A 16,008-nucleotide genomic window follows, 5' to 3' on the forward strand; every position below is an offset into this window, starting at 1 on the left:
AACCATTGTGGAAGACAGTGTGGCGATTCCTCAAGGTCCTAGACATAGAAATTCCATTTGATCCAGCAATCCCATTACTGGGTATATATCCAAAAGATTATAAATTGTTCTACTGTAAGGACACATGCACACGAATGTTCATTGTGGCCCTGTTTACAATAGCAAAGACCTGGAACCAACCCAAAGGCCCACTGATGATGGACTGGACAGGGAAAATGTGGCACATATACGCCATGGAATATTATGCAGCCATAAAAAGCGATGAGTTTGTGTCCTCTGTAGGGACTTGGATGGACCTGGAAACCATCATTCTCAGCAAGTTGACACAAGAACAGAAAATCAAACACCGCATGTTCTCACTCATAGGTGAGTGTTGAACAATGAGAACACATGGACACAGGGAGGGGAGCATCACACACTGGGGTCTGTTGGGGAGAGCTAGGGGAGGGACAGCAGGGAGTGGGGAGTTGGGGAGAGATAGCTTGGGGAGAAATGCCAGATATAGGTGATGGGGAGGAAGGCAGCAAATCACACTGCCATGTGTGTACCTATGCAAGAATCTTGCATGTTCTTCACATGTACCCCAAAACCTAAAATGCAATTAAAAAAAAAGCAAAAACCTATTATTCTACTGCATATCTAGAACTTCGGAATTTTGGAGCCAGAAGGGACCATGGGGACTGCTGCTCCAGGCCTGGAAAAATTAGGGGTTTTAGGGTAGACTTGGCCCCAAATGTAGTCTCCAAATTCAGGCCAGGAGTCCTTAGTCCTCCTTTGCATCCGTCTTTAGGAGGGCATCAGCTGCGTCTCTGGAGGCTAAAAAAGGAACCACGTCAGCCAGGACTCTTCCAGAACCACTGGCATGGCTAGTGCCATTGGTGTGGCTGCTCAGTGGATGGGGAGAAACAAGTGCTCATTCCCAGGCTTTGAGGACCACATGGTTTGGAAGGCTGACCACTGAGGTCTGGGGGAACTAAGTTATTACTTAGAGAAGAAACAACCCTTTGGGAATCCAGTTTCTAAGAAGTTTTGATCTGGCCCCAAGCTCATTCTTCAGCTGGTTAAATTCAGGTGGCAGTGCCCATCCGGGCCCCAGCATCTAGCCAAAGGAAGACATTCAATCCAACTGTAGGGATATGTTTGCCTACAGCAAAGGTTTGAATCCCATCAGGAAAAACTATGTTTTTAAAATGAGTCTGCTGCTCCTGGACAGGATTCTGTAGCTCCTGTTATACTGAGGACACTGATCTGCCATTGATGTCACTGTGTCCATGGGCATACGCACATTCCTCTGCCTTGGCTCCCAAACAGTAGGGACAGTGGTGGAGGTCTTGGCTGAGGTCCCTGTCTGTATGAGGCAAGCCTCCTCTTGGTGAGATAAGGCCTATCAGCAGCCAGTTTGGTGGTTAGACTTCCTCACTGCTTATTCACAACACCAAAGTGAGTATCTGTGATTTGGGGATGCCACATTTTCTTCTGTTTGTCCGGCTCCCCCAGACGATGACCCTGAGATAAAAATTGGGGTGCACATGGCTTATGTGGGAGGCTATCCCAAAAAACAGTGGCAGAGGAGTGGGGAAGTGAGACAGGAAAGGGAAGAGAGTCAATAGTGAAGACTGCCTTATCGTGTAGTTTATCAAGTAGTTTATCACTATGGGTGCCTTGAGCTGCATATGCTGATGGAGTCAGTGCATGGCTCAAGCCTCAGAGTCACCATCCCAACCAAAGCAAGGGAGCTGGGATATTTACACCCTTCTCATCAGTCACTGGTTAGCGCCACTCCTGAGAGTGGTATTTCTGTGGCACTTCAAGCTAGTCTTCTGCACAGGAAGAGGTACTCCTGCTACTAAGAGAAGGCCCTTGGGTAGTTGGTCTTTGGGCCAGTGTGCACTACCATGGTTAAGAAACCAGGGTGGGGCAGTGCCAGCTTCTGGAATAGTCATATTACTCTACATCTAATCCCCAAACAGGGTGTGTGTGTGTGTGTGTGTGTGTGTGTGTGTGTGTGTGTGTGTTGTTCAAACTAGTGGTGTTGGGGGTCATGGGGACATCACAATTAACTCTGATCTTGAAGATGGTAACCTAGGGGCCTGATGTGGTGATTTCTACACTTACACTCTGCATAGAATCAAGGAGCACCAAATGCAGTTACAGACCCACAGCTTGACACTGCAGGTGTTGACTGGGAATCAGCACTAAGCTGTTCCTTCAGTACCAGCAGATGGATGGTATTTCATGACAGTGAAGTTTATTTTCCTTAAACTTAAATCTTAAATAATTTCCTTAAAATCTTAAATAATTAAGATTTGCTGGGCTCCTTCTATGTGCTAAACCCTACACTACATAATTCATTCCTTTACAGCCCTCTTAGGGCATATGATTATCCCCATTTTACAAACCAGGCCAAGATGTGTTTATTCAATCAACAGTGAAAACCTGGACGGGGTCCTAGGGATCAACTGAAAAACAAGACAGACTTGGGCCTGTCGACAGGCTGTGAGCAAGTGCAGGAACCACAGGGGCCTGGCCACTGAGTGGAGAAAGAGCTGGAAGGGCCGAGACAGGCCTGGTGGGTCAGGAGGCCAGTTAGGAGGTGAGGTAGAGTAAGCAGGCAGAAATGAACCCTCATGTTCTAAGTAGTAGCAGTGAGTTAAGCTGTTAACCAGGGCCACAGAGTTTGCAAACTGCCCAGTTGTGTTTCTTTCTCTTCTTCCTTTTTTCTCTTCTGAGACAGGGTTTCGCTCTGTTGTTGCCCATGCTGGAGTGCTGTGGTGCAAAAATGGCTCATTGCAGCCTCAACCTCCTGGGTTCAAGTCATCGTCTCACCTCAGCCTCTCAAGTAGCTGGGAACACAGACCTGAGGCACCATGCCTGGCTAACATGTTTATTTATTTATTTACTTACTTACTTGAGACAGGGTCTCACTCCGTCACCCAGGCGGGGGTGCAGTGATGAGCCTCAACCCCCCAGGCTCAAGTGATCCTCCCACTTCAGCCTCCTAAGTAGCTGAGACTACAGGTGCATATCACCAAGCCTGGATAATTTTTTGTATTTTTAGTAAAGATGGGTTTTTGCCATGTTGCCCAGGCTGGTCTGAAACTCCTGGGCTCAAGCAATCTACCTGCCTTGGCCTCCCAAACTATTGGGATGATGGGCATGAGCCACTTCCCCTGGCTGGTTATGCTTTAAACTCAGTCTAATCCTAAAACTTATCTCAACACTTTTCTGTTTTTAAATAATATTCAATATTTAACCCTACATATCTGTTTTTCCTTAACTACAGTAGTACCTGCCTGATAGGGAAATAAATATATACATATTTGGCTATGTGGACTTTTACATGCAGAAGGATGGTGTATATTTGAATATTTAATTCATTGATTCATGGTAGACTATGAAGGCAAGACTTGAACTTTGAGAAGCTGACACATTTGGGAATCTGAATAAAGTCAGCCCTCTTTATTCCTGTCTGATGAGGGCAGGTGCAGGATGGGGGCACTTGTCCAAGTCCCCAGGATGTCCCCCCGTTAGCTCCTCCTTTCTCTGCTCACATTCTGCCCAGGGGAGAATGGCGGAGATTGGTGGCTGTGCCTCCAGGTTTCTCCTTGCAGACTGATGAAGAGTGAGGGTGCATGACTCACAGCCTGACATGCCACTGGTACAGTGAGAGTTTTTAGAGCTTTGGGGCAGCAAAGCCAGTAGGAGATAGAGCCATTGTAAGGAAGAATGTGATATTCTCTAGTTACCATCTGGCTCTAAGGTCCAGCATACAAATCTGAATATAATGCGGCATCAGTTCAAGTAACAGAGAGGATCAGAGCCCTTTACCATTTGCAATAGGTTGGAGTCCATATCCCAGTGAGGGGCTCCTTGTGGAGACCAAGCTCCACTTTCCAGCTTACAGACAAGCCAAGGAAAGATTTATGGGTAAGGACCTGACAGTTATGGAGGGTGGGATGAGAAAAGTGAAAAACAAGAGTCTGAGGTGTCAGGGGGTTCAGGGGCTCAGCCATGGGTGATGGTCCCCACTTACTCCTCTGCAGGACCCCAACTCGGCTGCTGAGCAGGTGAAGGCAGATCCTCCACCCATGCATGTGCGATACTAGCAACTTGTTAGTTTACACAGTACATGCTCAGGCACAGAAAACACCCGGGGAGGATTTTGTTAACAGAATCATCACTCTGAAAATAAAATAGAATCTTTGGCTCATTGTAAAGGAAGGGGCCTGTGATTTAAGGCCAAGCAGGTTTGTGATGCAGCCTCACCTCTGAAGCTTACTAGTGGTGGGCTTTGGGTAAGGACTTCAATGACCCAGTCTGTTTCCTCTTCTGAAAAATAGGCTGCTTCTATTTCAAAGGGTTATTTAAGGCCCTAATGAACATGTGTACAGGCACACGCACAGAGACACTTAATGAACATTAGTGTGTTCCCTTCCACTGGAGGCGGGCAGGGATATCCTGACTCTAAAGTTGGGAGTCTAGCATAAATGTGCTTTGAGAAGCTGTAAAGGGAACCCCAGTGCTGGGGGACAGTGAGCAGAGCACTGACTATGGGGAGGGAGTGTGGGATTCTTTTTTGCCAGAGGTTGGGTTTATCTTTTGTGGTTTTCAAACTGTGTCCTTTGGAACTCAGGGGCCTCCTGGGGGTAGGAAAAGGGGAAGAGCAGTGTGGGTCTGAAAAATCAGTGGTTAGGGCTTTGGGGACCCTAAGACAGCAATACTTTTATCTGCGTGAAACACTGGGATTCCATGTAAAGATTGTTTGGAAAAGGATTCCGAGGCTAAAACAAACAAACCACAAACAAACCAAAATCTGAAAACTGCAGAGAGAAACAATCCAGAAGGCCACTTTGATCACAAAGGCTCGATGGCGTGGAACAGAGCTTCATCATTGATTAAAAGAGGGGCTGGCTAGATGACCTCAATCCATGGGCAAAATTCTTCAGAAAGAGGGTAGAGCAGGAAATAACACTGTTTTTTACCCGTGAGAGGGATAAGGGGTACTCAATCATAGACTCAAAGCCAAGGGATTGTCTTGATGAAAGACAGTAGAAGCCAAGAGTTCTTGGGAAACTTCCATGGTGCTGTTTTCCTGATTGTACTATCCAGTGCAAATTAAGAAGGGTTCTCTTAGGCTCTCCTCAGTGCACAGGGATGGCATTTTAGACAGCTCTTTGGGGACCCAGCACATCTCTGCACCACTATAGAATCTTTCTCCAATACCCCGCTGCAGAAGCTTGAGCTGTCTGCAGGTGGCTTCACAGCCCTTACCTTCTTCAGCTCTTCCTGGACGCTCTGGCTGTTGTCTTCAGAGGACAGACTTTCCTTCTGGTTCTCAGATTCTGTCTTGGGCTCAGACTCCTGGTCTTCCCCTGAAGAAGTCTCCTTTTCACTCATTTTCATTGCTAACTCGTACAGCCTATTTCTCCGTTTCTCCTCTGTGCTGTCTGTGGGAGTCCGAGGGTCCTGAGCCTCATTGCTGATGTCTGTCTCTGATAAATCACCCGACACCTAAATGAAAGCAGAATCATGAGACGAGGAGCCCTCTGCCGCAGTCATGTTACTTCTTGTTCCCAGTAACCCCTGAATAAAGGAGCACAGGAACATGCAGTCCAGGCAAGTAACAGCTTTCTTACCTGGTCTGCTTTCTCTTCAGATGGACTCTTACTTTTTACCTTTACTTTCTCAAATGCATGAATTTGAGAAGGCAAGCTTCTTTACTCAGAAAAGAGTTTGAATTCATTTTTTTTTTTTTTCATTCAGGGACTACTCTTTGAGCTCCCACCATGGGCAGCCCTGTGCCGGTACAGAGGATGCTGGGAGAACCCGACCAGCCATTGTTGGGCCAGCCCTATAATGAAGGAGACACACTCAGACTTCCCATATTCATTTTTAAAGATTGATACCTGATAATTGTACATATTTATGGGGTACATGTGATGTCTGATACATGCCTACATTGTATAATGATCAAATCAGGATAATTAAGATATCTATCACCTCAAACATTTATCATTTCTTTGTGTTGAAAACATTTCAGATACACAATAAATTATTATTTTTAGAGATAGGGTCTCACTGTATTGCCCAAGCTGGAGTGCAGTACTAGTCACAGACGTAATCCCATCACTGATGAGCATGGGGGCTTGGATCTGCTTTGTTTCCAATTTGGGCTGGTTCACCCCTCCTCAGGCAATCTGGCTCCCAGGAGGTCACCATATTGATGCAAAACTTAGTATGGACAACCAACCAGCACAGCGCACCACAGCCCAGAGCTCCTGGGCTGAAGCAGTTCTCCTTGCCTTGGCTTTCCAAGTAGCTGGGACTACAGACACATGACATGATGCCTGGCCCAAATATACAATAGATTCTTGTTAACTACAGTCCTCCTCCTGTGCTATCTAACACCAGAACCCATTCCTTCTATCTAACTGTATTTTTGTAACCAGTAACCAATAGGGTGGAAATGGAGAGGAGGAGAGGTTGGCTAATGAGTACTAACTTTTCATGGTGGTTCAGTGCAGAGATGATGTGTGTGGCTGGGATGTGGGGAAGGGAAGGGATTTTTACAGCCCATAAATAAGCACTTGATGGGAAGGGTTGAGGATTAGGGAAGGGTTCCCTGCAGAAAGGACTCTGAGTTGAGATTCAAAGTTAACAGTCACCCAGCTAAAAAGAGGAGAGGGAAGAACAACATTCTAAGCAAAGGGCCAAGATTTTGAGATGGTGCAAGGACCTTGCACATACATATGTAAGGAATATTGTCTGACATTCCCTTAACAGTTATATCTTCTGCTCCAACTCTCCACTTGCTGAGTATCTCCTAAAGTCCTTCTGTGAGTAAAGCCCTTACCAGGCCTGGGAAACTCCAGGAAGACATACAGAGTGTGACTGTTACTCTATTCTTGCCTTCAGTTAGACAGATGTGTACTGAAGTGTTCATATGTACATAATATGGCATACGATCAGGGTCACTGAACCCAATTTTACTTTTTAAGTTTCTTCTCGGAGTTCTTCCATCTATTTATAGGGTTTGATATTTTATAACTTTTATTCTCTTAGAGGGCTTCTGAAGAACAAGAAGAAAATTTATTTATTTTTAAAATAAAATATAACTCATTATATTTTGCAATTGCCATATGGGTTCACTGGACCTTTTTATAAATCTAAGATACATAATGGGATCTTTGTGATCTTATTTTTCCCATCTTTTGAAACATTTTGTTATTTTGCTATTTCATCATCAAGGGAATTATTTTTCATTGTTACTCACCAACTATTCCCAATTATGCTAAAAAAAGACTAAATAATAAATGGAATATTGTAATTGACTAGAAGGATGATTCAATAGAAACATAAACCATCACTATTTTGAATCTGCTTTTAGCTTTCACTGCATACAACTGAAAATTCCAAAACTGACAGAGAACAACATTTCACAGTTATTAGATGACTAAGAAGATGAATCCAAAGAGGACAGCAGCTCTCTGTATAATAATAATGATGGTGAAATTGATTATGTTATTGAAATCTCAGACCGAGGACCTTCAGATGACCATGTCCTAGGTGAATTTTCTCAAGCTCAAGAATTGATGAGTAAATATTATTGGCAATATTAATAAGGATGAAAAAGAAGTATGGGCTTTTCATCCAGTCACTCATTCAACAGTAAGGACTTCATCATGCAACATTTTGCAACAAGAATCTGAATATCTTGTTTTTTAAAAAGGTGTGTGACAGGTTCTTTCATCTTTTGTTTGTGTATTAATTTTACTTGAGACAGTCTGTAACTGGATAAATTCTAAGGGCAGATGTCTATCCAAAGGTGATTAGAAGATGACACAGAAATAAAAAACACTAAATAATTAAGAGAAAAATGTCTACTGGAAGTGACTATTTCTTTTCTGGTCCCAAGTGAGAATCAATGATGAGGGACTTACGTGAAGTAACCTGTGCTCCTAGCATGCTTAGGAAGGGGAAATTCCTTTGCCTGGTATATGGGGATGGTTCACAGGAAGAACGGCCTCTGAGCAGGTTCTCAAAGATGAGGAACATTTTAATATATTGTCAGGGGACAGTCCTTTTTTTTTAGGGGGGATGAAGTCTTGCTTTGTTGCCCAGACTGGAGTGCAGTGGCATGATCTTGGCTCACTGCAACCTCTACCTCCCGGGTTCAAGCGATTCTCTGACTCAGCCTACCAAGTAGCTGGGATTACAGGCGCCCATCACCACACCTGGCTAATTTTTTGTCCTTTTAGTAGAGACGGGGGTTTCACCATCTTGACCAGGCTGTGGTCCTTGTACTCCTGCCCTCATGATCCACCCTCCTGGGCCTCCCAAAGTGCTGGGATTACAGGTGTGAGCCATTGCACCCGGCTGGGACAGGCATTCTTGAGGTAGAAGCAGCAGGACCAACAGAACCAGGGAGCATGAAGCCGCTTGCATAATTAGAGGGACAAGGCTCAGAAGTGGTGAGTGGGGAGCGGGGTAGTATGGAGAGACCATATCTGGGTCAGCCTGCAGAGAATTAAACACCAGTCTAAGGAATAGGGTTTTACCTATCAAATAGATTTTCTGCTACTGATGTGGTACACACTGAATTAGCCATGAAGTCAGCAACTGGTTACAAATTTAGCCCTGGTGACCCTCTCTTATCGCTCTACTCAACAGATTTTTAATACATGGAACTGTCAGTTCATCTTAACTTCAGTTCACTTTTATTAATATTTAGCTTTGGCCTAATTATTGCTTGAATATACAGATCATGAAAGACTAATTTACAAGGCTAAATAGTTAATCCAAAAGATGAAGCCTGCTTAACATGGTCTATCCACGTTTCATGTCTATTTATCACATGAGAAATTATGAAGAATTATTGTGATTCAGTCCACATCCAGCAAACACCTGTTGAGCACCTACTATGTGCTGATCACTGTGCGTTACTGGAGCTCAAAGGTGAGAGTTCCTGCCCTACTGGAGTTGACGGTGTGGTGGAGAGAGGAACATTGAACCAGACAATTGTAACACACTGGAGAACAGCATACACACATGTAAGGGTTTGACGAGACTCAGAGGAAGAGCCCTCATCTGGTTGGTTGAGGTGGATACTGTCAGGAAGGGGAATTAGATAGATGATAGCTGAGCAAATCTTAAAAAATGGAATCCTGAAGATTATCAAGACAAATCTAAGTTTTATGGGAGTAGCAATGATAGCTGAGACAATAAATGCCAAGTTGGGATCTTGGCTGACATGGAGTGCATGGATGGGCCTCTGAGGACCCCTGATATTGTTCACAAACTTTGGTATGCATGGACACTTTTCTAGGGTGACCATTACTAGTTTTTGTCAGATTTTCACAGGGGTCTGTGCCCCCAAAAGGCTAAGAAATACTGATGAAAAGAGCAGTAAGGAGGTTGGTTTTTAAATTCAGTTTTTAAAACCAGAATTTAAGAAGATAAGGGTGCTGCTGAGTCTGCAGCCAAAAAATGCTCCTCTTCTTCAAAGAGATTCTGATTTTCACAACTTCAGCCAAACACCAAACATACTCACTGTGTTGGACAGGGAGGGACTTAAGCAGATCACTGAGATTATGATCTCAGTGGAGAATCCTGAGAAGCTTTTGCAGCGGCCAGGGAAAAAAAGAATGAAATTCCTTATGGGCAAGCTGGGCAACTATGAGCAATGTCTATCTCTGGTCACAAAACATTTTAAGTAATATGAAAATCAGAGTTGCTTGCCCACTGGTGTGGTGTCTCAAAACTCCCCACCTTATACATCGGTATTTGTATATGTAATGGGACATTATTTTGAAAATAAGAATGCAATGCTTTTCATTTCCCATTAAAACTGCATTCCCTTGTGTCTTCATTTCTTAGGCTAAACCATAAGCATTTTACCCCAAGGAAGGTGAATGTAGATCCTGAACCAAAAGATAATTGATCAGTTTACTCTATTAGCTCTTTGGGGTAACAAAAGGCTCAAAATACAGATTTTGTGAACATAGAGAGAGGATTTCTAGAGATGAATCTGTTCAAAAGCCAAATTTCATGTCTCCTTCTACTGAAATTCTGAGAGAAGCAGCCTCATGGGATGCCTATGATCTCTGACCCCCCTGTCTCATGATGATATGGGGCAGCAGAATCAGAGGGCAATCACCCCTGATGAGGGGCTTCTGAGGGAGGCCGAAGGGGGTTCCAGGCTCCCTCCCGGCTCCTGTGTGGCATGGAGGGCATCCAGAAGCAGGGTCATAGGTCATAGAAGATTACTGTGACACTGCAATAAAGTAGCTGTCCTTGGGTTGGACAGCCAGGGCCAGGGAGCTGACATGTGTGAGAGCCAAGCTGGGGCCTGTGGAAGGGGTCCTGGCTTCTGATGGAGCAAACAGGGAACAGACCAAGGTTCCCAGGTCTTAGACATCAGCAGCAGATGCCAGTGAGGCAGGGGAATGACCTGATGAACAGGGTCCCCATCACTGCAGAGTCCTGCAAGGACCCAGAGGACACTGTCCAGCTCTAAGATGCCCCTGCAGCCACAAGGACCCTGGAAGTTCCCCAATAGGCTCTCCAAGACAGTGAAGGGAGAAAAAGTGGATGGATTGGAGCACCAATTATTTACCTAAGAAAGGCAGGTATAAGTGGAAAGAAAAAGGGAAATCATTTAAATCACAAGAGGCCAAGTGTTCTTTGAACTGGTTGATTTACATTCCTAGCTAGTGAAAATGGGGAGGTTAATGGGGAGGTTTAATGCAGTTACTGAAGAACAAAAAGTTGCCTCTTCCTTGCAAACTTAAATGTAGTGTGTGGCCAGGCGTGGTGGCTCTTGCCTCTAATCCCTGAACTTTGGGAGGCTGACACGGGTGAATCATTTGAGGTCAGGAGTTTGAGGCCAGCCTGACCAACATGGCGAAACCTTGTCTCTACTAAAAATACAAAAATTAGCCAGATGTGCTCGCTTGAACCCAGGAGATGGAGGTTGCAGTGAGCTGAGAACATGTCACTGCACTCCAGCCTAGGCGACAAGAGTGAGGCTCAGTCTCAAGAAAAAAAAAAAAAAAAAAAAAAAGAAAAAATCTAGTATGTGGAACTTGGAGACCCTGGCTAAACAGAAATGCATATCTTTAAATACCTAACAATGGGATACTTTTAAGATAAGCCAGTATAGTTTCTTAAACAAGAGATTTCTAATATGTTTTCAGTGGTCTGCAAGTTCACCTTAAATTTTGGTTTTCATTTCATTGATCACCTAAAAAAGAGGCATGTCCTGGATGACCTGGGCCTTGGCCCCACAGCTGGGTGCTGCCACATGTGTAAGATCTCCATTCTTGTATCTGTATTTATATTCAGGGTGGTGCTAACATTTTTCTTAAATTGACAGTATTTAAAGTTTAATGTATACTTTCTCCAACTGGAGGTCTTCTAAAAATTCTTGAGGAATTTATTGAATTCTTCAGCTTGAGAAACAGGGATAGAAATAAATGGAGGGGATGGGAATGTGAGCGTGGGGGAAGGAGGTATGGGACATTTCTTACTGCTGAGCACGCTGTGTGGGTGCATGCTGTGCGGGACTCTGTGCACCAGGGGTGGCAGTCAAGCATCCCAGCAGTTCCCGCTGTGTTGATGAGGACAAAGGCTGAGTGTGCTCTCCAGGGTCACACAAATGGGTGGCTGAGCTGAAGGTGACCTGACCCTGAAGGCCAAGCTCTTCTCTTATGCCAAGACAAGGCTGGATGCCCCAAATTAAAATGTGCTCTTTAAAAGGAAAACAGCAGAACCATGAAGCAGGGAGAACACCCAAGAGGCAAGATGTTTAACCTCTTGTTTCACAAAAGGGAATGCTTAAAGGAGAAGATAATTTTTCTAGAATTCTTCCTGGAGATGACTACCCCGAGATTACCTTAGAAGACTGTCTTTACCTCAGTAACCCCAGTGATCTGTGCACACTGAAATCCAGCCTACTGTAATTAAATTTTTTTTTCCTCCTATTTAGCTTCATCATCTTCCCCATAAAAAGCAACCCCAGTCTGGGAAAAAGTTTTTCATAGAGGCTGTCTTTCACCTGCTAGGTTGTTTCAGGAGGCAAAGGGCAGGCGAGGCTCTGGGCTTTCACCACCTTTTAAAAAAGAGTCCAGATAAAGGATAACTTTCTACAGTCACATGTTAACCTTTGTTGAATATATCCTTGTGTCCTGGTGGCTCTCCTCATTTCTGTTGATGAAAGACACTGAACCTGACCTAAAAAACAAAGTTTCTATGGCTTGCTTTTAGATTTTATTTTAGTGGACTTCAGAGAAAATCTCCAGCTTACAGGTTAAATGACTCAAGGGAACTCAGTGTGACAAATGTACACAGCTTTCCTTGCCAATCCTGTGGCACAGCTGTCCAGAGGCTGGAGAGAGCGAATGAGCCCTGAGGCTGCTGGACTCTGCTGCTGATCTGTCTCTCCCAGAGGACTTGAAGTGTTTCTGTCCCTGGTGCCTAGGGTAGAAGTTTTCCCTCTTCTAGTGCATTGCTGTTCACCTAAAACTAGTTTTATTCACATACTGTGAATAACGCATTTGCTTTCCTTATAACTGATGTGATAAGAGCAGCCAGACACATACACAAATATATACCAAACCCTTGGTCAGCTTCACACAGTGGAAATGGAAGGATGCCATCTGGGATTTTATAGAAATTAATATTATATACATTTCCTATTGCCTCAAAGACAGTCTCTCAAGTAGAGATAAGGTTCTATCACGAAGAACCCATCAAGTGGAAGGACCTGCCTGGTTGGTGGAATTGCATGGAAGGTATGGGGACTAACTACCTGGTGATTAATTTGGTGAAAGTTGTTATGGAATCTTAGCACCAGGATGTCATCTGGAAGGCTTATTTTTTAGCTTTTATTATTACAGATCAGTTGCCTTGATGTACAGATTCCATGATTTCTGAATCCTTCATATTATTACATTGATTTAAAAAACAATGTCTGAATTTAATCTGGGGTACATCTCCCACTTTAGAAACCAAACCCCCCTGACTGTTAGTATCTGCCCCTCCTCTGTGTGTTTTCTCATTGCTAATCTCCTATCTGATGGAATTAGACTATACTGTTTGTTGAAGGGGCAACCACTTATTCCCCAGAATTATGGCAAGTCCATATAAAATATCTGGAAAATTGCTACCCATAAATGGGTTAAAATTGCCCATTCCTCATGTAACATTCACCTGAAAAGCAGGTGAATTTAACCCATTTATGCCAGAGGTTGTAATTTTTTGAATTTTTACAATCAGACCTTGGTGATGACCTTGAGCAGCAGGATAAATAACTCCCACATGCTTAATGTTCCAATAATGGAACACTTGGCATAATTAAGACAATTATTTTCATACTGGCCACAACTGTTCTGTCACTTTGTGGAGAAATTCGTTAGGAATAAAGCAGCACTAACAGTGGGCTTCACATTCGTTTATCTTTGACTCAGGATTGTGATAGGCACAGACTAAGTTCTGTGATCCATGGATCTTGGTGGTGATTCAGAGCCTGGGCCATATGCAGTGTGAGAGTCAGGGTCAGCAGGAGGGTTTCCTGGCAATCACGTGATGACATGCAGGGCGGGGGCTGGGGTGAAGGGACTGAGTGTGCTCTAGACCCCTTTCTCTGCTTGGCCCTGAAAGACTTGCCATCCATTTGAATGGGCTGGGCTTGGGTCCCTGCCATATAGAATACAGAACTCAACACTTTCTTTCATGGAGTTGACATGGTTTTATTGCTACATACAAGTAAAAGCCTTAGTTGATACTGATAGTTAGATGTGCTATTTAATATCTACCTAAAAGAAGGCCCTGAATAATTTATTGCTACACTAAAGTGATCATTTTCAGTGGATAAGCCTTAATATCCAACAGACTCCTATGTAAAAATCCTATAGAGAGAGGCTCCAGACAAGCTCCCAATACTCCCCAAGATTGAACATAAGATTTTACTGCATTTATGCACATTTTTTTCCTCCCTAGAGAGAAGACCTAGAGCAAACTTGTTCAATCTGTAGCCCAGGACAACTCTGAATTGAGCCCAACACAAATTCATAAACTATCTTAAAACATTACAGATTTTTTTTTTTGTAGCTCATCAGCTATCATTAGCATTAGTATATTATGTGTGGTCCAAGACAATTCTTCTTCCAGTGTGGCCCAGGGAAGCCAAGAGGCTGGACACCCTGACCTGGAGTACTCATTAGGTCCTCAAAAGGGCCTATGACAAAAAAAAAAAAAAAAAAAAAAAAAATATATATATATATATATATGTGTGTGTGTGTGTGTGTGTATATATATATATATATATATATAAAGCACTGTCTTTTAGCAACTGTCTCATTTTCTAGACATGTTCTATGCAAGCAGTGTATCTTGGAAGGCACTCCTAACAATTGTCATGCTCCCGGGAAATCAGGTGACAGACACGTGATGAAGATTTTTCTTCTGAGGGTATTTGGTCTAAAGTCCTTCCACGCTACTGTTTGTGCGCGCTGGACTGCTGCGAACATGGGGGTAAGCAGGAGGAATGTGGGAACAACTGCGCCTCAGTTAGAGCAGCTCTACTTTCAGCCAGATGATTATTTGTAAAATAAAAGGATTTTTTATTTTTTATTTTTACAAATAAAAATAGAAGTATTTTTATTTTTTTGTGGGAGATACAACCTTTGGTACAAGTGAAAGTGCATTCATTCCGTCTTCTCTTTAGATTTCATTTAAGGGAAGGCTCTGTGCCTAAAAAGATCTGAAAATCAGGGTGGAGAATTGAAAGGCAGAGGGGAATGATTACCCCTTGGTCTGTGTACTGGAAACAATTCCAATACAGTTCTGAGTAGATTTTAAGGTCTTGCCTGGAGATTTTCTCCTGGCACACTTCAGAGGCAGGCAAACCTTCCGGGAGCCCCATTGTTCACAGGGGAGTGTCACTACTACCTCCAACTCAGCTTACTGCCAACACGCACGTCTCACAAGCACTTGTCAGAAAGCATCCCCTCCACAGAGCTCCACAAGACTCACAAAACAGGGAGGGGAGCCATGGGGAGTGTGGAAATAGAAAGTTCCTTTTTAAAGTTTCCTTTCTTATTAAAGAATAAGTGTGCTAGTAACTTTGTTAAGCCCTTATCCTATGTCTCTATTAGACATGCCATGCTTACAGGCACGTAGTACATTCTATGTCCTTGTACTTTAACCAAGATATCTGTGCTGGACGTGCTCACAGGCATGTCCCAGCTCTCCATTGCTTTTACCTGTTTAGAAAAGTTTTCAGTTATTAGCCAATCAGGTTTTAGTTTAAATTGTAAGGTCTGGCTCCAGCCAATGGAGATCAGACACAGCAGCAAGGACGACGCCAAATGTGTAAGGAATAAACTTGCGTGTTTTCTTTTTTTCATTGTACTCTTGTGGCACAATGGCTAGCAAGGGTACCCTTCTAGTCCAGAAAGTAAAAATCGTGTTGCTGAAACATCCTTTGTCTCAGAGCTAATTTTTCTTTGTGGCACCAAGCATCTATTTCCAACAGGGAGGGAGCCTTCCATTGCTCTCCATACCCCCACACTTAATCCTGGAGCAGCCTGGACAGCAGAGGTTAGTGCATTTTGGCCCCTCATCAGCCTGACTTAATTGAACTATACCTGCTATGATGTATTGGTCAACACTGAGTGACATTATGAGAAACAGCTTTCAAAGTGTGAATCCAGTGGAAACAGTTTATAGCAGGGGTTGCTGTAGTCTATATCCTCTCCAAAAGGATCCAAAGGATGAGTTTCTCTTAGATTTTAGGTCCAAGAGCAGCATTTTTTAAGGAATGAACTCATTGTTCTAACTAGTGCTTCTATGACTCAGGAAACTGCTCATGTCACTCACGCTCCTTCTGTTGTCTTCTAGAAACTCAGAGACAAATTTTTGGTATTTCTTGCTTAAGATTCATTGCATCCATTTTGTGAACTAACATTACTGCTAGCTTCATCTTATCTTTCCTACTCTGGTTTTCCC

General features: G+C 43.5%; 1 protein-coding gene across 4 annotated transcripts in view; it reads right to left on the bottom strand.

The window, feature by feature from the left end:
• The window catches only part of LOC108289080 (myosin VIIA and Rab interacting protein), a 209,767-nt gene that overhangs the window by 50,079 nt on the left and 143,680 nt on the right, over positions 1-16,008 (bottom strand). For all 4 annotated transcript variants that reach the window (XM_017508338.2, XM_017508339.2, XM_017508336.2 and 1 more), the window contains one exon: positions 5,272-5,511. In XM_017508338.2, coding sequence (XP_017363827.1) covers positions 5,272-5,511 — 240 coding nt within the window. The remainder of the gene's footprint in view (positions 1-5,271; positions 5,512-16,008) is intronic.

The sequence above is a fragment of the Cebus imitator genome, unplaced genomic scaffold, assembly GCF_001604975.1.
Source record: "Cebus imitator isolate Cc_AM_T3 unplaced genomic scaffold, Cebus_imitator-1.0 Scaffold391, whole genome shotgun sequence".
In the NCBI taxonomy this organism is placed as follows: Eukaryota; Metazoa; Chordata; class Mammalia; order Primates; family Cebidae; genus Cebus; species Cebus imitator.